This window comes from Musa acuminata, chromosome BXJ3-11, assembly GCF_036884655.1.
Source record: "Musa acuminata AAA Group cultivar baxijiao chromosome BXJ3-11, Cavendish_Baxijiao_AAA, whole genome shotgun sequence".
Taxonomy (NCBI): Eukaryota; Viridiplantae; Streptophyta; class Magnoliopsida; order Zingiberales; family Musaceae; genus Musa; species Musa acuminata.
This window is the reverse complement of record NC_088359.1, coordinates 31032501-31056574: the sequence shown is the minus strand read 5'-3', so window position 1 is coordinate 31056574 and position 24074 is coordinate 31032501. Positions and strand designations below refer to the sequence as shown.

Below are 24074 nucleotides of genomic sequence, written 5' to 3'. Positions count from 1 at the left end.
CGGCGACGTCGCTTTAAAGCAGTAGATGGGTATGTGCGACGTTTGTGGTACGACTACAAAATTAGTAATAGTATTAAAGAAAGATATAAAAATTACGCAGCGGTAATTAAATAAAGAAAATATGTGGGGGGTACGGATTACTCTTTTGGAGCTTCGGCGGAGGTGGACGACACGGTGGGACCCGCGGGGGTCGTCTTTTATCATCTGCGGGCAGCTGCCATCGCATGTCACGCAGCTGTTTCGACGTCGACCCGTCTCCCTCCCCCCCATCTCCTCATTCTTCGTCGTGTTCTTCGCGGAGGCAATAATTAATGTGTGCCGGGTGGTGAGTGAGGACCAGACAGAACACACACACACACACACACACACACACACAACACTCCGGTCCAGCAGCCTCCACGCCAGCCTAGCAGCGGCAAGTGACAGTTCTTCCAGAGCAGTTGGACCCCACACTGACCTTTTCCAAGTATCAGACCTTCAACAAGGCTCAAAAGATCAGTTGAAAGAGTACTTGCCTCAAAACATTCTTGAGTGGCAAATTTATGAGTAAACCATTCGGTATACAGTTGACTGTTAAAAATAAATTACAATGAAAAATTAGCATCTCACTCTCTTTTGAGAGTGGCGGGGACGACGAGACCGAGTCGGAGTAGCATCATGTTATAGGTGAGCTGAGTACCTACTTGTTTTGGGATCCCCCCCCCCCCCCTCTTTATCGCAAGAACAGGGGCTGGGCCCCGTCCCTCACCAGCCTTGTTACAGAGAAGCATTGGCTTCCTGATTCATCATGGACAGATGGTTGGGTACAAAGGTCAAACCTTGAATCAGAAGAAATCATGGAGCAACATCGAAACAAGCTCCAAATTTGTAAATGTACAACAGAGGCAAACTCTTGTGTTTAATCATCACAGATATATAAATATACAAGTATACATCGGCCAAAATGAACACGCGTTACATAAAACTTTATCCAAGCACGGTACAGATGTCCCGACCCACATGCAAAACTTCCCTCGAAACGAGGGACTCCTCTGGTTGCCGGGTGCCCACTCGTGTCCGACACACGCAGTGTTGTCACATTTTGGGTCAAACGAGCAGCGGTACAAGACAACATAGAATCCATAAACTAATACTGTATCGATCATATAGCGGGGATCCTTCTGTAAGCAAAGCATGTCTGTCACTGAGTAGATGCAGGTTTGTCATGGGGGTGCTTCTGTTTGATCGCTCAGCGATGCTGGTTGGTCAAAACAAGTACATCAAATTTTGAATCTCCTGTGGACAACCAGTTAAATGTGAAGTTACTTTCCGACACATGTACAATAACTGCAAGATAACATCAGTTTCACTAACCTATATCAGTATGTCTGTCAATGGGCAAATGGCAGTGCAGGACCTGACTTACCTCTTTAAACTTCCCTTACTGAAAGCACATCATCACGTGGATGAGCTTCATCAATGGTAACTTTTATCTCATCACCAACCTTTTTCCCGTCTGAAACAATCGCGATAGCCTGAACCCCGACCTGCAAAAGCCATTTGCCAGGAAGAGAGTGAGCAAGACACGATCATCCCCCTTTTAACAAATATGAACCAAACCATGAGTTGAATTTTTGCAAGTGCCGACGCTCCAGATAAGAACAACAAATTACCTGCCCAGATTTCCAGAGGAAAGAAACTTGAAAAACTATCATGCAATTAGCATATACCAAAATTTACCAAACTGTCTGCTATTTGCCTGTTGGACGGAACCATGATTACACTTTTGATTTAGGATGGTTCATTTGTTTGCTCATTGATGATTATTTATACTGGAATTAATCTGATGAAGTATACCACTGTGTAATTCTCTTTACCCAACAGAAGGTTTGCTTCTATAGACCAATAATATGTTCTTTGGGGAGTTAGAGGCTAATAGAGAAGGTTGGAAGCATGTAATGACATTCCGATGGGTATGACAGAACAAAAACAACCATGGTGACTAGTTGCTAATTTGCAGATTCCAAAATAGAATGTCTACTTTAACTGGCTGTTGCATGGTCAGAGCTCACGTTGCAAAAGACAACTCTGACAACATGACAAGGAATCTAACAAGAAAATGCAAGATGAATATGACAGGTGCACTCGATTTTCGACATTCCAGAACTTATCACACTGGCCTTGATGATATTAGTGGAACTATTTTTCTGATATACTCAAATGCAAATGCAGCAAAAAAGTCAGACCTAATATGTACACTTGATCCTATAGTCAATGAAACTGGCAAACTAACACTATAGAAGCACAGACTTACCTCCATCAAAAGCAAGGCTGCTGTCCGATCTTTAATGAGCCTAAGGATCATTGCAGAAAACTTCCTTTCTCTTTCTTGTCGTCTCAAATACTCCAGTAACCAATATCTTAAGCTGTTACTTTGAAGTCTCTTAGCTACTCTTACATGCATGTTAACAAGACATGCCATTCCCTCCAATTCACCAGCTGAAAATGGTAGAGATTCTCCTCTAATAAAAGCCTTCACCTGTAAAACAAACAACAGTAGCAAGCTAAGATACCCGTATATGTCTAATTGTAGCTGTTAGCAAACTTCATCCTTATAACCAAATCTTGGTTCTTCCTCATAACCAATCTTACATCTAATTGCTCAAGAAAAGAGATTATAGAACTTGAAGAACCCAGTGACCTGTCTCATCTACAGGTATCAAGTAACAATAGTGTGGAAAGTTGAACAGAACCATCAATGGATGCTTCCAAATGACTAATTTGCTAACGAGATACATTTGATACAAAGAACATACCTGATAGTGAGCTAGAAGATCAATATATCTACGGATTGGAGATGTAAACTGCACATAACCAGGGAGTCCCAATACTCCATGGCGTATAGGTTTCCTAAAGTTCATTTCTGCGGCACGCATAATTTTTAGGTAAGCAGCACTTCTAGCAGGTCCTTCAGGGAGATGAGAAAATGCTGATGCCGAGATGTTTGATTGGGGCTGGCCTCTGTAAGGCAACGAAATGTTGTTGCAGGAACCAAATGTGGCTATAACTTCCCCACAGAGTATCATCATCTCGGATACAAGACGCATAGCGGGATTTGACTGATCTTCAACATACAGAGTTATAGATGGTTCAGGATCATCAGGCTTTGCCACCTTGATTCGTGGGTCTATTGTCGCTGTGTCTATCGCACCCTGTAAATTTAGTTGGTCAATATAATCAGAGAGAAATAGGTCCATACAAGAAAAGCCCTAAATAACTCCAGTAATATTGCCATAGAGTGCTTACACAAGAAAGGATTTGTAAGAATGGACCAGATGAGATATCATACGGCTGATAAAAGATTTATGCCTGGAATGAAACTGTTTACTCAGTTTCTGGTATAGGAATTAACACTAGGGCCAACTAGGTCACTTGGACATTTAATTCTGAATAAAAACTAGAAACAAGGTGGCCAAAAGTTACAAGTAAGAAACTATAATTTCAACAACAACAACAACAAAGTCATAAGTCCCAATTATGTGGGGCCGACTACATGGATCTTTTGTTGCCAGATCTGTAAAAAGTCATGTTTAGTTGAGTTTAGAGTAGTTAAATCTTTATTTATGATTTCGATTAAAGTCTTTTTAGAACTTCCTCTACCTCTCCTCGTACTCCTTATGCCACTAACATTAATTATTTTACCTCTTTTAATTATCGCATCCAAAGGTCTCCTAAGCATATAATCATATCATCTTAAATGATTTTCTTTCATCTTATTCTCTATCGAAGCGATACATAGTTGTTCATGAATAAATTATTTTTTTTTGCTATCTTTCCTAGTAACTCCATATATTTATCTCAACATTCTCACCTCGGCAACACAAACGTTTTGTATATATTTTTTCTTAATTGTCCAACACTCAGATCCATAAAGTATTTTTGGTCCCACAACTATTTTACAAAAATAATCCTTCTAATCTCAAAGGCATCCGATGATCACAAAAGGCTCGTGATGCCCCTCGTCATTTTAACCATCATGTTTATAGTCTATGAATAATATCTTTATCAATCTCTCTATCTTATTAAATAATTAATCCAAGATATCTAAAGTTATTACTTAAAGTGACTTCTTGCCTATCCAACTTAACTATATTCTCTGGCCTATTTCTATAATCACTAAAATTACATTTTATATCTTCAATTTTAGTCCTACTTAATCTAAAACATTTAGTTTCTATGACTTGCCTCGATAGCTCAAGTTTATAATTAATTCTACTTAGATTATCATCAACTAAGATAATATTATCAGCAAATAGCATACACCAGAGAGGTCCATCATGTAAGTGACTCATAAATTTTTACTAAATTAACGAAGAATTTTTCAATACTGTGGCTATGAATTTTCTTAATAAGTTTACAGTTAAAAGCTTACATCAACCAACTACATTATCAAGTGACTTGATGCAACAAGATTTACAATAATGTAATGACTAATCAACACAATTAGAAATTAAAAACAAATCAACAATCATGAGTTGTAATATCACATGGTAGTATCCCACCATAGTGTATAGACCATCTATGTTGTGTAAAATGCTTATCATGCCCATTGTCTTCATTTCAGACTGATATTTGTTGAAAACATATATATGTATGTGTCACACACAGACACAGACACAGAGACAGATATATATATATGATTTTACTTAAGGAAATGGTTATGATGCTTATCACAAATGGTTATGGTGTCCTATAGTGAGCTGTCATATGGTCATGGTCATGCCCATATTTCGTAGGAAAGTGTCTTCTAAATATTTGGGCTCAAATAAGACAGGATAGACCACAATCTAACTTGTCATATCATGAGGCATCTCATGTAATCCACATGGCACTCCTAAGATTACAAAATAGATGGAGTTTATGAAGCAAATAATAAGGGATTGAACCTCATAACCAATGAACCCACCACAAACCGACCAAAAGGGATGTCTACACTAACCTGACCCTAAGGTGCTGAATACCAGTTAGTGGAAGCTGCCCGCAAGGGGCTTACTTTCGTGGTGACCTAAAGGTGCCAGCTGCCTGTTAGGCCTTGAAGATTTCGGTACCAGAGGATGGCTAATGAGCAGTGTGCCTGCCACACCGAACTCAATTACAATAAAGTGATGCCATACCAGGTCCCCTTATCCTTCTGACTCAGTCCTATGGGGTTACGTGGTTCCAGGATGTGTGACTCCGAGCTCAGTCTATTCATGCCCGGACCAGTCCTGTAAAAATTTAAAACCTTGGTTTCAACTGTCCCATGACCTTCATGAGACTAATGTTCAATTTTTTTTGTACACTTTGATACTTCTCTGGCCTTGCAATTAGATCATAGGAACATCATGGCAGTGATGAAGGGATGAAATAAAATTGACTACAAATAAAATAACTATAGATAATAAGATAATTAGCAGGAAGAATATAACAATAGCCTAAAAGAAAACCTGGTCACAACGCCACTGAAACCTGAGCAAGGCAGCCTCTGATAGAATCCTGAGCTCACCCTCCTCTTCTAGATTCAGATGAAGTAACTCGGTTGCGTTCTCATATGTCAACATATAGGTAGGTCTAATGATTGAGTTCTCTATTGCAAAATCTGCAATGCTGGCATTTGATAAAGGTTAACTGAATTTGTATGGAGAAGATTCACTGCAGATGAAAAGAACTAAACAACTAAAATTTACCTTCCATCTTGGGATAATGTTACAGATACACTGACAGCCCTGCATAGTTTTCCTTGCTGCAAGCTCATACCCTCCATTGCAAGCTTCTCTGGGAACATTGGATAGGTAGCAGTAGGCAAGAATATGGAGGTTCCTCTCCTCATTGCCTCCCTATGCATCAGAAAAAAAAATGATCAACTCTTTTAAGTCTAAACCATATGAATTCTGTTACTAATTAAACAGAAAAATAAATTAACAAGGATAAACCGGTCAAGTATGCTGTGAGGTGCAACCAAACAAGTGGGATCAGCAACATGGATCCAGAGTTTTATCCTTCCATCTGGTAGCCTTGTAGCGCTTAATGCATCATCGAGCTGCACCATTAACAGCATATTAGAGATAACAAGGCCAATGGCATGGTGCAAGATGATTAACATATTGATCCAACATGTGCTTGGCACTTCACATGCATGAATTCCATTCTACCTCATCAGCATCATCCACGTCAATGGCATACACTTTCAAAAATGTAAGATCTTTCCTGTTTCCCTAAAGTTAAACCAAAGTAGATTAACTTGGCAAGAGTAGTTAAGTATATCTCATAACAACTATAAACTTAATACAACATCTCAACTATACTATTACCTCATCAAGATCATTGGAAACAGCTAGAAGGTTTTCGGCGGCTGACAGAACTTCTTCGCTGTATTCAGTGTGGATATTGAACTTAAAGAGGTCAAGATTGACATGCACAGGGAAGTATCCAATATCTATGAGGAGGTTAACTGCAGCAGATGATGTCTTCATTAATCCCATTGCCTTGAGTATCTATTGCAAAATTGATCAATTAAGTACAACTGTGGAGTAAATACACAAAGACAATAAAAAGTATCTTCTGCAACATTAACAAATTAACTACAGCTGTGATTGGATATACAAAAATAGCAGAAAAGAACCTAAAGGTACAGAAATATATGTCCACATCTACTTTCTTAATCCATCAATATATTATAACATCCTATTAGATTTCAGTTTAATAGAGATAAAAAGATAATTTCATACAAAATGTGACTGTAAAAAGCTAAAATCAATATGATAAAAAATAAAAAAAAATCCCCCCGCCCTCCCCCCAAAAGAAAAGGAGATACTAATAGTGGTCAGTGCTGTTCCTTAATCCCAATGGCATATACATTGATACATGTACTATGGAAAATTCTCTTGTAAGAAAAGGATGATAGAAAAAAAAGGGCATCCATTTTTTTGGTATGTGCCAACAATATAACATATACTAAAAACAAAACAAAGTCAACAGAGACGAAAAGAAGTATTACACTTCCAGCAGTTTTTCGTTGTTCATCATTTTTGCACGCATCTAAAGCATAAGCCTCAAGAGATTCAATTCTCCTATTAACTTTATCTTCTATCATCCATGAGCTTTTGGAAGGTTTAGACCGTGAAGGCATAGCTTTTGCAGACAATAGTAAGTGCACAAACTCTTCAAGTTCCTTCTCTGAAGACTCTTTGACAAGCTTCCTTTTTAAGAGTTCCTCCACCTAATACACCACACAGAAATCATTTAGAAAATAAAAGCAAAAAATTAAAAAGGATTAAACCAAAAAACATAACAGGGAACAAGGTATTAGCGCACTGCTCTTGCACAGCCATAGTGACAACATCACATGATGAATAAGATAGAATGCCAGGTCAAGTATCACGACGACAAAAAACAGATTACAGGGCAAAAAATATAAACTAATTCAGACATTTCCTCTCTTGAGAGTTGAGACAGCATCTAATGATTCTACCATTAATCCAAATTAGTTTATTATGCCAGACCAAGAAAAAGGATTCTCACTTAACAGAAAAGGTATTTCAATGCCTTTCTAGTAGGGCAGTTGGTAAGCAGGTATGCCAGGGGACACCTTTAGCACAATTCAGCATGGCATGTGCTGATACCTTAATGGCATGTAAGTTTCTTCTCAATGCGACATGTCTGGATTAACATGGAAATCAATTTGTATACAACATACAGAAAGATGTCAAAGCTAAGGAAAGGTTCTAAAGCATTGCAGCATTTAAAATATTAATCTTATTATTTTTAATAAATAAATGGCTTCCATTCTCCTATTAGTGATAATAAGTAGGATACATGATGAAATTATCTAAAACCACTGATGACTATTCTTGTAGCTACATAAAATCCATATTCCTAATTTCATTCTTGTGATACAATGTGATTCAAAAATAAACTTCCAATAGAAACAAGACTGCCCTTTTGGAAACAGCAAACCTGGAATATAAGTAAAAACCATCTGCATTGAAGTGACAAAGGGTGTGAAATAGCAGAGGGAAATAAGATACCTGAATGCTAGGACGTGGTTCATATAGAGAACAATATCCCTTGCTCTCAATCACATTAAAATATATGTCATCTCTTGACAACAAGAGATGGGAACAGTAGCTTTCAAGAGATTCCTGGCTGCCATATATAATCTGAAGAAAATGAAAGATGAGCAGTGTTCAAGCATGGAAAGTTGATTTTGTCAAATAAGTACCTCAGCTAATTCCTCAGCTGTCACTGTCCTTTTATTTTCTGAAAGCTCTATCCAAGCACACTCCAGAATGGATGGATCCTGTGGGAAACAAATAACAACTTGTAAATAAATGGCTCCAAGTTCTATTATCCAAATATTGAATTCTCTGACACTTACTAAGAGACCCTGAGCTTTCTGAACAAATTCAGAGATATCTGTGTGGTCAAAGTCTTCAATACCAGGTACCACGTATGTGATTTGTTGGGGCTTTATTGAGCAAATCACTCCATTCTGCTTTGAAAATTAAATACTAAACTAAATTTGATGCCTCAGAATCAGTTAGATCAAATATAACATAGAGTAGTCAGGGGAGATATAAAAAATAAACAAGGACCTAGAGATCTATTTAGCTGAAGAAGTTGTTTGTAGGAACCTGATCGCAAACCATCCAATTTTTCTTCCCATCAGGCTTTTGGACAACTGCTAGCAATGTCTTTTGAGAATCTTTCCTAAACTCAAGCAACAATCCTTTCTGCAAGGTTTTCTTTTCCAATTTAGCATCAAATAATTCTTTACTGCTTGGTAATCCCACTCTGGAAAGATAACAAACATAAAAAAAAACCAAATATTCAACCTAATGAACAAATAAAGCAATGCCAACTACAACAAAAGTAAAACTGTAAAAGAATATCCTACCGGTTTCATAAAACAAATAACCTTTGAGAAAAATTCAATGATCCTCACCAAATAAAATTGAAGTCGAAAACTTCAGTTTTGAGCACCAGAACAAGCTTGAATTGAGCCTTATATCTGGGATGTATAAATCAACTATCATCATACTGACCTTTGCAAGTGTGCACACATGGATCAATGTTCTGTTGAAGGTGTGTCTGTGCATCCTTACCAATCTGTTTGCACGAGGCAACATGTAGCTCGTGCCATTTCATGCAACTAGTATGTACTAATCTAACAAAGACTGTAGAGTAAAAAATCATAAAAGGTTAATCCCTTAATACAAATGACCTTCAAAATGTTTCTATACCATGCCATCGATGACTAGTTGGGCCAAACGATTAAGTTAACTGATCTTCACTAGCCTTTAGCATTGACAGATCCAAGCCGATGGCTTCACATTTAAGATCATCATCTGAACCTTTTCTAAAGTAATGAATGAGGTAATGACATTTCAAAGTTTGAGATATATCCTACTATTTATATGTGTGAACAACTAGAGCTAGTTCCAATGATGGATAAAGTAAGAAAGAATACAATTTGAGGTGGTCTAAGTGCATCGAGAGGAGACATGTAAATATACCAGAAAGGTGTGGTGATTGAGTTCTGAATAGTAATTCTAGAAGGGATAAGGAATACCTAATAAACAAATGAAACAATATTAAGAAATCTGTGTCTTCATTTGACTAGTAATACTAGCTATAAAAAAAGATCAATTGCAAGAAGTATCCATCTATCCAACCCAAAATAGTTGGTTCTATCATCTGCTGTTGTTCTTTTAAACCTTTTTTACCAGTCAAATACTATAAGATATAATGAAAAACGATTCATATGTTCCCAGAGTGACTGAAACCTTCTATCTCAAATCTCTAGGAATGATGCAAGAAAAAACTGTGCACTAAAAATGCTCCGTCGTGAAAAACCTCATCTTAAGCTCTTTTGAAACTGTTCTAGTCTTGGGACAGGTTTCAATATTAAAATTGTATTTCTGTGCGTACAGTCAGTTCATCAATGATATGACAAGAGATGCATGTTACACATCGTACATTCTCTTAGGACCGGTAAAGCTAGATGATAAACAGTATGACCTTCCTATGTTGCACCACCAATATCTCAAATAGAACATGGACCAAAGACGTCAGATGCACCAAGGAGTACAAGACAGGCAATTTAAGGACAGAGAAAAAAGAAACATATATCTCAGTTAAATTCTTTGCTTCTAGTGTTTAATGACCAATCACACTTTATCAAGACACTCAGAACAGTTTAAGAGCACTCTAACAGATGAAAAATACCTTAATTTACTCATATGACAATGATACTGTGTACCTCAATCAGTCATATGTGCAAAAAGAAACCCAATTTGAAACCCAAAATTGCAAAAAATAGTTTACAAAACCTGTAGTTAAAATCCAAAACATGTTCAGATGCTTCAACAATACCTACATTACAGTGTATGTGAATCAAATAGTTATCTTAATATACACACTTCCTATGGTTTCAATTCTTTTGAAAACCCTACGAGCTACCACAGAAACTTCAACTTCAAATATGACATACAATCCACAACTAACTTTTCCATCAGAGAAAGTCAGTATCATTACCTGAGCCTTGCCAAGAAAAGGTGTCTACATGCTTCTTGGTCTCCAATCCACAAAAGAATCATTTCAAATCTCTATGGGTGAAACAAAAAATAACTACAACCCATTTTTCTTCTGATAAATCATGTAAATTTTAACAGACTCCAGTAATAAAACATTTTGGCATACTATGTTGCTTCAAATTGTCTACAGAACATATTCAGACACCGCATTGTTGTTCAAAATTTGCTCTCGAGCATCAATCATATACCAGTCGAAATGATGACCAATATCAGACTAGCTGGTATTTTATTATTATTTTTTCCAGCTTCTGCTTCTTCAAATCATTATCGGCTTGAATTAGAAAAAGGGCTTCCATTATTCTATTGAATTGGAATAGTTGGTGAAAACCGAAAGAAAGAAAGAAAGAAAGAAGCGCCTAAGGATTGATTGTGTTCAACTGGATTTCCTTAATGAAGGCAGTAAGCTCAGTTCAGGAACTTTTCTTCGAGTGACACTGGGCAGTAGGAGTCAGTATACCGCCTAGAACAATGGTACGGTGTTAATCCAGTGGATTAACGAAACCAAAAACGAACCAAGACACAAATCTTTGCTCTGAATACATTCGATAACCAGTCAAGTGAAGATGAGTTATGGATCATCAGACCCAATATCATGGATCCTCATCGCAAGCAATTGTGATATAACCCGAAGAGGAGGGTCACATAGGTGGCCAAAGACATGAGGGTGTACGGTTTGGGAGAAGAGGAGATGGAACACAGGATGGTATTCGGATGGTCAATCAGGTTCGTACAGTCCAAAGTAAACCAAGTCTAAGTGCAATTACCAGAAAGTCAAGCCCTCTTGATACCCAAATCGATTTACCCAGCACTTGAGCTCCAGAGGCAGCAAAAAAGCAGGAAAACACTACGGAAACGAAAACGCAGCAAGAAAGAACAGAGAGCGTTACTTGGCGGTCGCCCGAATCCGCCGGGTGGCGCGGATGACGGCCAATTCCTCCATGACGGACTCGACGAGGCTGTGAACGTAGCAGCTCCGTTCACTGAAGCCATACCGATCCAATCGGAACCCTAGGGAAGGTAAAGAAGAAGCAAGGCCTAGGTTACGGTGTCTTCCGCAGAGAGCGTAAAGGCGGCGGCGGCGGCGAGGGTGGAAGAAACGGAGGGATAGAAAACCGGAGAGAGGAGGATGGCAGGCGGTGCGCAATAACCCGCCACCACTCATCGCCCTCGTCGCCAGAGTGAGAAGGGGAGGGAAGATTTTATAGGTCTGGTGGAAGCGAAGCCTTCAATTTGCTTCGCTCGCACCAGTGGATGGGGAAGAGATGAGATGTTTTATTTCTATCCGAGGCCTGAATAGAGCCATCTAAAGCCCATCATGGCCCATGTAAAGCTTATGGACTATTAATGGGCCCATGTAAAGCTGAGTTCTATAAACCAAGTCCACACAGATCCAATGCATCTTAAAATGACTGCGGTGTCTTGTTGCAACATCAACTCTGCGACGAACTGCAAGTCTGCCACGGCTGCAATGTCTCCTTACGTGAGCAACTTAGTCAGCATACGTGTCCGACCTATGTAAGAAGTTCAAGTGTGCCCTAACAAACAAAACATCTATAACCTTTGATGCGTTTAGATACTTTTTTATTGACCCTCTTCAAACCTCACGTTACCCCAAGTTGAAGGCTCTACATTATTGACCATCTATCTTCAAACCCTACATTGAAGCCTCATGCATTAGGTATGTCCGGGTTAGTAACTAATGGAGGCATGGATACACTGACACATTGCTCTGTTGCACCGTAAATGCCGGCATCACAAATGCATAAGTAAATAAAACACTAGCAAACACATTAATAAATAATTTCACAAACTCCAAACGAAAATTGAGGAAGACAAACATTGATGATGGATGGACTCCCATTTTGCGAGCGAGTGACCAGAGGCTGAAACAGAGGCAGGCAGTCATCGGCCGTCTCCTACCATCAATGGACCCCGACGTCCCTTCTACGTTTGCTTGCATGTAACCAAATAATACATCTGACCAAGTTAAATTAACAACAGGTGGTGATAGGCTACAATGCAGTGCTGAAAGATATATATTCAAACTCAAGGTGAAGAGTGGAATGACGCACCTGCAACCACCGCTTCTTCAGCGCAACCGACCCATGAGTTGTTGTTGATAACTTGGCCAAGAAGAATTCAGCTTCAACCAAGGATGAAAGAGTACACGACTTGGTAAGAACATGAAAAACCCCCACCATGTTTTGTGGGTGTGGATGCTGATTTTGTACAATTTTTTAACCTTAAATAAATAGAAGCAAGAGGCTATCAAGTTTGTATTTAAATACATCATACAAAACTATATCGCTTATGCAGGAACGACCTCCCCATCAAGTGATGATGACCCATCACCATATGCAACTATGGAACCCTCTAGAGTCTCTTGGCTTTTCTTCTCAGTTGCTTCTTGGAACCCTTGCTTAAACCTATCGTAATTTGTAGGCTCAGTTAATTTGAATGGCCGCTCACCTAGGACCTGTGCCAAGTCATCCTGGTGCAGCACTTCCTTCTTGAGGAGGAGCTCCGCAATCTGTGCCACGTGATCTTTGTGCTCCTTTATCAGCTCAACCGTCCTCTCGTAAGCCTTGGAGATCCATTCCCTCACCTCAGTGTCAATGATGGCTCCAGTCTTGTTGCTATAGGGCTTCGTCATTTCAAAACCATCCTCTCTCTGGGGAAAAGAAAGGAGACCGACCTTGTCACTAAAACCATAGACTGCAACCTGGGCATAGGTCATTTTTGTCACTTTCTCCAAGTCATTCTGTGCTCCAGTGGAGATTTTTCCTAACAAAACCTGAAACAACCAATATAGTTACTTTTTACTAGATTTAACATTTACAAAAAGGATAGTTCAACTAAGTTTGCAATGAGTTTTCAAATCTTATGAAGACTTTATGCGAGTATACACTTTAGTCCAAGATTTTAAATACTGGTCCAATACAGACATTGGACCAGTAATGTTACTAGGATACCGGGACAGCACACCAATATGTGCCATCCAACATTGTTAAGTAAAAGATATAAATGATAGGTATTTTACCAGTACTACTGGTCATTGGTTGCAAACTATCAATACTATGAACATAAGTTACAAAACTCAAGCGAGAGAGGGATTTTACAGCCTGGGACCCAGTTTTAAACATCAACTTCATTAAAAGAAAAGCCAAGTGATATAACAACTTCATTTAGAAGTGTTCTGATGACTTTGATTAGTGAAAAGGCATACCTATGATTTCCTGTGTCAAGATCAGACACATGATGAGACATTACTCTCAACAGGAATTAGCAAATGCAGTATCACCACATGAAGGTATATACACAAATAGATAAGATACATGTGTTAAATAATAACAAAATAATATCTTCATTTTCACTAAGCAGGAAATGACTTAATTGTACCAATTTTAAAATTAATCATGGTTAAAAAATCAGGAACGGAATACAATTGTTTTCGAACATCAATCTGTAAATAACATGCATAACCATTTAATCAGAAAATTAACACCAACAAACATTTCCAGATATATAGCATGTCAAATTTCTGCTCCTATTTAACCAACTAGTAGTAAAGAGGAAACTTTCTAAATCACAAAAAACCTACTCTATTCAAAGATAACAAAATTTAAAGAGTACACTTCAAGTGTTACAGATAACATGTTTGGAAACTAACAACCAGCAAAAATTATTTAATCAACAAATATAACAGCAATGCTGACAATTTTTTGAAAAATCATATTTATTAAGAGGGATATTCCATACCTCTTCAGATGCACGGCCACCTAGAGTCATACATGTCATGTCAAAGAGCTGCTCTTTAGTCATTAAAAGATTTTCATTAGGCACATATTGAGCAAAACCCAGAGCAGCAGTTCCACGAGGAACAATAGTGACTTTCAGAAGGGGCTCCGCATGCTCCAAAAACCATCCAGTGACAGCATGACCTGCTTCATGGTAAGCAACAGTCCGACGTTCCAACTTGCTAATTACCTAGAACACAAACAAGAAGAGTTTTCAAGTGCAGTGACATTCTTAGAAAAGCATAACATCATCTTGCAGTAACTAAAACAAACACCTAACCCGCAACAAGATTAGAATTTCATAAGAGGAAAATGGAGTGGCAGCTCATTAGACACATAATTGTCTGCATAGTTAAGGCATCATTTTCCAAAGTTCAAAGTCACCAAAAAGCTGAATGAAATTTCTTGTCACTTGCAAGAAAAGCATAGACAATTTACTGTGATTTACAAATTTCCATAGAATAACACCTTGCCAAATGTGATAATTCTTAATTCTGACAATGTTAGATGAGTTTAGCTCTTGATTCTTATATTTGCAATATGGTAAAAAAGAATACAATGCTATAGGATAAAGTTAAACATATAAGAGGAGAACAAGAGCTAACACAAACAAGAAACCAAATCATTGAGAAGCATATAAAAGGATCATTTTTCAAGGAAAATAATGGAGTAGAAAATGAGATACCTTATTTTTCTTCTCCAATCCACCAATAATCCTATCAATAGCAGCCTCAAAATGATGCATCGTAACTTGTGTTTCTTCACTTCTTGCAGCAATCAAAGCAGCCTCATTACAAACATTGGCAATGTCAGCACCAGCAAATCCAGGAGTGAGAGCAGCTAATCTCTCGGAGTAAAATGATGGATCATTATCAAGCTTGATCTTTTTAAGATAAATGCGAAAGATCTGCTCTCGACCTTTTATATCAGGCTTATCAATTGTTATTTGGCGATCAAATCGGCCAGGTCTTAGTAAGGCCTTATCCAATATATCAGGTCTATTGGTACCAGCAAGCACAACTACTCCTGAGGTGGTTCCAAATCCATCCATTTCCACAAGCAACTGGTTCAGTGTGCTTTCTCGTTCATCATTTGAACCTGAAAAACCTCCACGACCTCTTGCTCGACCAATAGCATCAATTTCATCAATGAAAATTATACTAGGAGCACACTGTCTAGCTTCTTGAAACAAGTTTCTCACCCTGGCCGGTCCAACGCCAACAAACATTTCCATGAAATCTGAACCAGAAATTGATAGAAATGGCACACCAGATTCACCTGCAGTTGCTTTCGCTAGAAGTGTCTTTCCTGTACCAGGAGGACCTACAAGAAGGGCTCCTTTAGGAATCTTAGCTCCCAGTTCCTCATACTTCTTAGGATTTTTAAGGAAGTGCACAAACTCCATTATTTCCTGTTTAGCTTCATCACAGCCAGCAACATCTTTGAAAAACACCTGGCTTACATGCATGAGTTATTGAAAATAGACATGCACAACAAATATATGAAGGATAAAGTTCTAGCTACCAGCTCATCCTACCTGGCAATAAGCAACAAGCATAAACAAGGAAACCAATATAATGTTTCTTGCTTGACCATCAAAATGACAACTGGAGATACCAAGAAATATAATGCTTACCTTATTTTTTGAATTCTTATCCATCTTAGTCACATGAGCTTTTCCAATGTTAAAAATACCTCGATTTCCCTTTCCTGTGCCGCCTCCCACGCTAAGTCCACCCTGAAATCTTTTCCCCATAAAGTAGATAAAACCAAGAAGGAAAGCCGTTGGTGCAAATTTCAGCAGCTCCTGATACCAAATTACTTCTGAGACATAAGTCACAGGAATATAATCATGTGGGTCCATGCCCAATGCTTCCTGAGCCTCCTCCATTTTTTCTTCAAATGATTCCACGCTTCCAATGTTGAAATAGTACTTGTAACGGCTAGGAGCATGTCTGCTAGAAACATCGGTTGTTGGACCATGAATTTCATTGTCTTGTGTTTGATTGTTTATTTGAGGAGATTTCTTGGCATAAACTTTGGCGACTGATTTATTGGATACAACAATATGATCAACTAAACCTGCTTCCAATAACTTGTTTTTGAACTCTTGAAAACTAATCTGCAAAACGAAGAATCTAAATCAGAGAAAAAAAATGGCTTGAACTCAACAAAAAAATCCAAACAGGAAAAGCATGGCATAAAATTATTGTGTTTCACATTCATAATCTAAACTTTCTCCATTTACTATCTTTCAAGAACGGCATAGCTGAAACCAAGAATCATTTAGGATAAATAAACTAATGATAACTCAATCAATACAGCAACAATGTGATCATAATATAATAGGATATCCTGGAATGAAAAAAATTGTTAATGTATTCGTCATGTTGTTCAAACACAAGATTCAACTGGAGCTAAAAAGTATAGTATAAAGCAAGGTTCGTAATACCGTACCGTACCGGAGTTTCGACCTGGGCTCGGTACCGGTACGGTATGGTATACCGCTCGGTACACCCAGGTGTACCGAGCGGTATATTCAGGCGTGCCGAGCACTGTATCAGTGCTACAGTGGTACAGCACTGCTACAGTACTGTAGCAGTGTACAGTAACACTGTAGCACTGATACAGTGCTCGGCACGCCTGAATATACCGCTCGGTACACCTGGGTGTACCGAGCGGTATACCATACCGGTACCGAGCCCGGGTCGAAACGCCGGTACGGTATGGTACGACGAACCTTGCTGCAAACCATGGTATAAAGGAAGGTATGCAGTTTCGAATAATACCGCCCATACCGAGCAGTACATACCGGTCCGTCAGCTGATCGGTACACGGACCGCCCGTTACCGGACGATATATATATCAAGGTCTGAAATTTTGTACCGTACCAAAGTTTCGACGATCGCTCGGTACGGTACGGAACGATATACCGCTCGGTATACCGAGCGGTATACCATTCGATATATATATATATATATATATATATATATATATATATATATATATATATATATATAATATTTATTTTTTATTTATTTATTGGCTGACGTCACATCGCCTCGGCGACGTCGCCTTTTCCTTCCCCACACGGGGCGACGTCCCTAAGGCGACGTTTATTTAAATAATATATGTATATATATATATATATATATATATATATATATATATATACCTCGGCGATGTCGCCGCAAAAGGCGTTGCATCGCCTCGGTGGCATCGCGCGAGGCGACGCGACGTCGCCTCGATTATTTAAATTATATATATATATAATTTTATTATTATTATTCGTTCCGCCCGGTAACGGACGGTCCGCGTACCGATAACCTCTCGGACCGGTACGTACCGCCCGTACCAGGCGGTACAGTCCGATATTGCAGACACTGATATATATATATATATATATATATATATATACACCGAGCGATATATCGAACAGTATACCGCTCGATATACTGTATCGTACCATACCGAACGAATGTCGAAACGTCGATACGGTACGATATTTCAAACCTTGGTATACAGTATAAACTATGAAGCGTTGGTGGAACCTTGGACACAATGAAGGCAATAAAGGTCACTTGGAGTTTGCATCACATATCAACCAACTTCTTGCATCAACCGACTAGAAAATACTCAACTCCTTGAATCAAAACTTGGCAACTGATAATCCTAATTAAAGATGATTTTCTTGGCCTAGCAAGATAAGAAAGGTTTCAAAAATGCTTAAGTCGTCATTACCTAGATGGTATACAAGGAAGCCTTAATTTGCAAAGTTCAAAGAGTAGCTTCAAATTGGACAACTAGAAAGCACAAAATTTGCTTTATTGATAAAAAACTAGGCTAAAGAAAAGCAGTACTATAGATCAAATTCATAAGAAAAACTAGAATAGGAACATCAAAAGTGTGAGCATATTTGAAAGGCATAATTATGTAGAATATTGTAAGCAATCCATCAGACAAAAATCAAAAGATCTGAGTGTTGGACTATCTTGACAATTTGCTTTTTTGCAAGTTAAGATGCACAAACATGTTGTATGTGCCAGATATAGCATCCACAACTAAAATGAACGCAATTGATGAGGACCAGCAGCTACAGATGGTGTTTTCCCTACAAAGTGCATGTCTGCTCCATGTATGATTCACCAATGCTTCAATCATTGATCTAAAACAATCTGAAGAAAATAATGGAGATCACTAATTACCAGTCCCAAAGGCAAATACAGTTGGACCAGATTATATGAGAAAAGAAAAAAAGAGTCTGTATAACTGTGGATAATTACTAGCCTTCACTAAATACAACACTGCAGACTGCAAGCATGCAAGCTGAAGATAGACCAAAGTTGACTTATAATTGTAATTTGGCAAGCCATGATTTCCACAACATAAAGGACAACCTTCCAAATAAAAGAATCCAAACGTTATAAACTAATTCGTAATTATACTTGGCAATCAACTAGCTCATTTATAGATATAAGTCAACAAGCATGACAGAGTTACATTTTGGTCCTCGTCAAGATTATCTATTTGTCTAGGGCTTCACTAAATTTCCCTCGTCTTTTAATAGTTCTTCACTTAGATTAAATGGATTGATGTTAACCCCATACGATGTGGATCCCACTGAAAAAAAAAAGTCTGTGAAGATTCTATTAAAAACCTGATTGATGGCTTGCATCCCTCTCCTGCAGCATAAAAGAATTGGCTACGACAGTCAGATACAAGAAGAAAATACAAGTAGAGAAGTATATGCTGAAGGCAGTGTCTCTCCACATATTTCAGGCCCTTAAATGTAGAAATATTATGGTAAACTGGAGCCTGTTAATTCTCTCTCCACTATGGAAATGACCCTGATCACCATTCAAACAAATTAAATTTATGTCAAAGCTTTTAGGACAATCCACCTGAAGAGACTGCATAGTTAACCTTTTCTTTCTTCTCACCATTTTGCAATTTATCTTTTTATCACATGATCTTTTTATCTTAATCAAAAAATTCTATCAGCTGGTAACAGAAGAAAGATTTTTTCCATGCTTGATGAAGCATAACTTTACATTTGTTTTAAACAGTATGACATCTGCAATTGAATGCTATTTATATCTAATTTGTCATTTCTTTTTCTTAAGAACTTCAACCTGGAGCCTGTCATTATCTTTTTTTTGTGCATCTATGAGTTACATGAAGTCATAAAAGCTGGTAAAACGGGTATCTGTAAATGAAATCAAACCAGGAAGAAATTCCCATCTGAAAGATGATCCTGATTTAATCTTTATTTAGAAGAGGTCTACTCAGCAAAGGACAGATATACATGTGAAGTACATATCAGTGTATAAAAATATATTCCAGAAATACATAAATGAAATACGACATTTCTTCTCAATTAATGGAACTTCATCTTAGCATGGACACTGGAGTGGCATCTGATAAAAAAGATCACAGGAGCAAGTTCTTTATAGAAAAAAGAATTTTACAGGAGGAAAAGAAACATACTTAGATGGTTAAAATAAAGCCTGACCTCTTTCTGGTCAAAGGAACCTCTAGAAAAAGATGAAAACAACAAGCCAATAAATATAAGAGGGGTGATAAGACTTTGCCACTGCTTCATAAAATTCTCCTGGAAATTTCCATGATCTTCTGTGCTTGAATCCCCTGCAAAAAATATATAAGTGCATATTCTCGAGAACAAATTGACTAGTTAAATCTCTAAAACTTCCACTAAATTAATTGCTCAAGAACATAACCTGAATTGTCAACAGAAACAAAAAATGTATTCCACTAATGATGAATAACCATAATTATCCTATGAAAATTTGATGATAAAAAATACACATATTGCCTTACTAGCATATCTAAAACTCTGTTACTCATCAAAATTTCTCAATAGGAATCCAATACTTCATGTAGGTGTCACATCCTTCATAACTAGGAGAATTTTACATAATTCATCCATGTTTGGTCAACAGTTTATAGAAACTTGCTAGTGAATTCTCTTGATGAACATTGATTTGAAAATGATTCTCCTCTTGCTAGGAGAATTCAGTAGTGTATTGTCAGTAATCAACATGGAGAATACTTCTTTTCTTATCTCCTCCATCTATTCATGTTTCTTCTTAAACATCCTTACAGCATTTTATTCTTCTTATTTTTTTAACAAAATAAAGGCATTTTATCGTTTAATGTATGTGGCATAAACAACAAAGTCTGTTAAGTATAAGGTTGATATCTATGAATTCAAGCAATAATCTGTTGTTTCTCTGTCCTTGATGCATAATGTCCTTTTTCAGCAATACCATATGGAGAAGCAGTTCGGTGTGCATCATCATATTCAAGAAATTCATATGCTGAGCTTTGGGGCTCCAATATATTGACAACTTGCTAATAATATAGTATTTCACTATATATTAACAACATCTCTAATGCATAGCACAAACAACTATCATTTGGAAACTGTTGATTAAATTATATTATGCAGGTTCAAACATACAGACTCTGATAAACCACACCAAATGACAGTTATGAAGCTCAGCATAGCTAGGGAATGCTGGAAACTTACAGATCCACAACAATAACAAATCCAAATAGTATGTGAATCCATATCAAAGACCGAAATCGTATAGAGTTTGTATTCAAGTAATAATTGGAGGTACTACCAATTTTACTAATTTGAGTGTCACTTACCTTTTGGATCCGATTTGTTATTTGCATTCCCATTTGGGATTTCCTTCTTATCTTTTGGGAAGTAGTTCTCGTAATCTGAAATGAATGATACAAAGGGAAGGAGGAACAAATATAAACGAGAAGACAAGGAGCTGCAAGCAAAGAAGTCGAGTTTCATCAAAAGATCGATCACTTACTTTTCTTGTTCGGATTTCCACTGGAGAAGAACCGCCTAAAATTAGGATTCGCTAGCAGGAACCGCCAATCCAAGAGCCGGTTCCCAACGCCGACGGCCTTATTCGCTCCAAGAGAAGTCAGGTAACCCCTCGTCCCGGCGACGTTCTCGTATCCAATGCAAGGCTTATGAAGGAGTGCTTCGCCGGAGAGCACGGGCCGCGCACCGTTGTTACCGTTGGATAATGCAACCTAAACAATCAAATCGAACCCAACGATTACGTACCCCAGAAAGCAACGTCTCTAGTGCAGAAACTTACAGGAAGAAGTGGGAGGAGGGATCGGCGTGCAGTTACACTGGGGGACCGGGAACGCGCCGATCGCAAGAGGGACCGCCCGAGGTTGGCAAAGCTCATGTTTTGGGGCGATGGCGCATGAATTGGCCGAGAAACCTAGATGTTGAAAGAGAAAGAGAGAGAGAGAGAAACACGAGAAGGGGTTCGACGAGGAAGGAGAGGAACCGTCTTATTATGGTTGGGGCGATCGAAGTTCTAGTTTCCTCCGAGGAAGGGGGAGGGGTCTCGAAGCTGGATCTGGATTTGGATCCCGATCCGAATCCGACTCCGAATAGCGAAGCTCTTGTTAATAAAGAATGAGAGAGGTCTTGAAGCTGGATCCGGATCCAGGTTTCGATCCGGATTCGATAAGACTGCATCCATCTAAAAGCTACGGAAAAAATCGTTTACCAGGGAAAAAATCGTTTATTTTGACCCCTTTTTTTTCTTTTTCTTTTTTTTCTGAGGAGCACTTCGTTTCTATTTTTTTTAACTTATACAAAATATTCTTACTTTATTTTCTCTCCCATCTCTTTATAAGAGATTCTAATCCGATCCAATTCATTGAAAAAATTTAATTGTTCAATATGTGGAGTGAGCTTAATCGGGATCCACGTCCAAGCCCATCTCTTATGATAGAGATGATGATCTTAGGAAGTTAAGGATTTAGATGATGATATTGTGATAGAGGAAACATATATGACATTATATTCAATCTCAAAAGACAAAGACTCTATCTAACACGTCCAAATGAACAAGGATCTCAGGCAGACAGTTGTAAACTATTCTCTATCTAACATATGTATAGATAAAAGAGCAAGGCGAGGTTGCTAACTCCCTATAAAATATTTATGAAATATTCTGCTCATTTACGATAATGTATCAATGCTTATTTTCAATATAATAAAAAAAATTACTTTTTAATCGCTCGCTTCTATACTTGCCTACCTCGAGCTACTAACATAGACATCGGAGGGATCGAGTCGAAAAATTTCTTTCGATCATGGTCTTCATGCAAGTAGCACCTTAAGAGCTCGACGTTTTAACCTTGAAGGTACTTCGAGCAACTCTACGCACATAGGTCTAGACCACATTGGGTTGATCGCAATATCGGTGATATATTCCTATAATATTTTTGGTATTAAAAGGATAGCTCGATATTACAATAATGTCCACCCATCATCCTCTCAATGAATGCTTAAGGTATTATTCTCGAAACATAATATTTTCATTAGGGGGATAATAGATGCCCTTTCTGCATATTAGTATATGCACTTCGACACAGATACAAATGCAATATTGGTGTCTATTCAATAACTTCAGTCTTTTTCCCCTAAAAATGATCCTAATCTATGTACTCATCTCAATAAATTTTTATCTCTTATCTTAGAGGTGTTCGATGGTAGTGTCGATCTGATGGAACACGTTTGATGGTAGTGTCGATCTGATTGAACACATTATAATTTTTTACACCCAAATATTATTATATGACACTTTGGACACCATGATACGTTGCACCTTCTCTATCGATTCTTTTGCCTAACGTACAATAAAGTTCAAACTTCACTTAAAAATATACACCCGCGGTTTTCAATGACAACACTCCTCGAACTCAGGTAAAGGAGGAAGAAACGCTTGCAAACTTCATCGCTTAGTTCACAAATGAGATATGAGGTGTGATAGATGCTTATCCATCACTTATAATATAAACCTTCGTGATGAAGCTAAAACCCACTCGCCTCTTTTAGTTATTGATAGAGAGACAATTAGCGACTATAGTGTAAGTACTTCAAATAATCAATTAATATACTATCATCAAAACAATGATCTCGAGCAAACCCGAGGAGTCATACAAGAGACAAAAACAAAGAGCCACAATTAGCCCCAACCATGAGGTTATCACAATAGAGGAGAAATGAATGGCCTGAGTTATCTTATCTAAGGTCCAAGCTGACCCTCAAGTATAATTAAAACTGAAGCTTTTTCATTAGAAAAAAATATGAGCTCTTAAAATACCCTTACTTGATGAAGACCCTATTGACGATAAGAGAAATGTTTAAATACTATTGGTTTCATCATGATTATGGTCACAACACAAACGATTATTGTAACTTGAAGGAGCTTATTGATAAACTCATACATTGGGGACATCTCTAGCGGTTAGTCCAAAAGTATCAAGTGCCCTCACCCCAACCTCAACGGTCGGTTGAGCGATAAATTGATGTCATCATTGGTGGACCCACATTAGGGGGAAACAATTCATTGGTTTATACATGCGCTATCATTGAAAAGCATACGAGGATAAAGGATGACCCAAATATAACCTTAAAGGAGAAAGAGACGGAGTATCTTGACCCGAATTACGAAGATACATTGATAGTTTCGGTAAGGATGATCAATGCTCGGGTGAAGAGGGTCATGATTGACACATGTAACTTTATTAGTATTCTCTACTTTGATGCTTTTCAAAAACTCAAGATGTCAACTAATGATATTAACCC

General features: G+C 37.9%; 2 protein-coding genes across 6 annotated transcripts; both read right to left on the bottom strand.

Moving 5' to 3' along the window:
* Window positions 1-892: 892 nt before the first annotated feature.
* Window positions 893-12557, bottom strand: LOC103972279 (ribonuclease II, chloroplastic/mitochondrial). 4 transcript variants are annotated; one of them, XR_010502114.1, is made up of 15 exons: window positions 12452-12557; window positions 8652-8811; window positions 8396-8509; window positions 8240-8317; window positions 8046-8177; window positions 7016-7237; window positions 6330-6512; window positions 6171-6233; window positions 5952-6058; window positions 5706-5855; window positions 5466-5625; window positions 2796-3191; window positions 2294-2518; window positions 1354-1526; window positions 893-1275 (listed from the first exon to the last, which is right to left on the bottom strand). XR_010502114.1 is itself a non-coding variant. In XM_009386566.2 (15 exons), the coding sequence occupies exons 1-14, from the start codon at window positions 11773-11775 to the stop codon at window positions 1410-1412; spliced, it is 2382 nt and encodes a 793-aa protein (XP_009384841.2). In that variant the 5' UTR covers window positions 11776-11869; the 3' UTR covers window positions 893-1275; window positions 1406-1409. The 4 variants fall into 4 exon arrangements, 1 of the variants encoding a protein (XP_009384841.2); XR_670771.2 differs by lacking the exon at window positions 12452-12557 and adding an exon at window positions 11501-11869; XM_009386566.2 differs by lacking the exon at window positions 12452-12557 and adding an exon at window positions 11501-11869 and having other exon boundaries at window positions 1406-1526.
* Window positions 12558-12797: 240 nt separating this feature from the next.
* Window positions 12798-21772, bottom strand: LOC135585124 (ATP-dependent zinc metalloprotease FTSH 8, mitochondrial-like). 2 transcript variants are annotated; one of them, XM_065173226.1, is made up of 8 exons: window positions 21559-21772; window positions 21262-21490; window positions 21086-21160; window positions 19923-20056; window positions 16047-16532; window positions 15096-15863; window positions 14373-14600; window positions 12798-13407 (listed from the first exon to the last, which is right to left on the bottom strand). In XM_065173226.1, the coding sequence occupies exons 1-8, from the start codon at window positions 21652-21654 to the stop codon at window positions 12922-12924; spliced, it is 2502 nt and encodes an 833-aa protein (XP_065029298.1). In that variant the 5' UTR covers window positions 21655-21772; the 3' UTR covers window positions 12798-12921. The 2 variants fall into 2 exon arrangements, with proteins under 2 accessions (XP_065029298.1, XP_065029299.1); XM_065173227.1 differs by having other exon boundaries at window positions 21595-21771.
* Between the last annotated feature and the right edge of the window lie 2302 nt (window positions 21773-24074).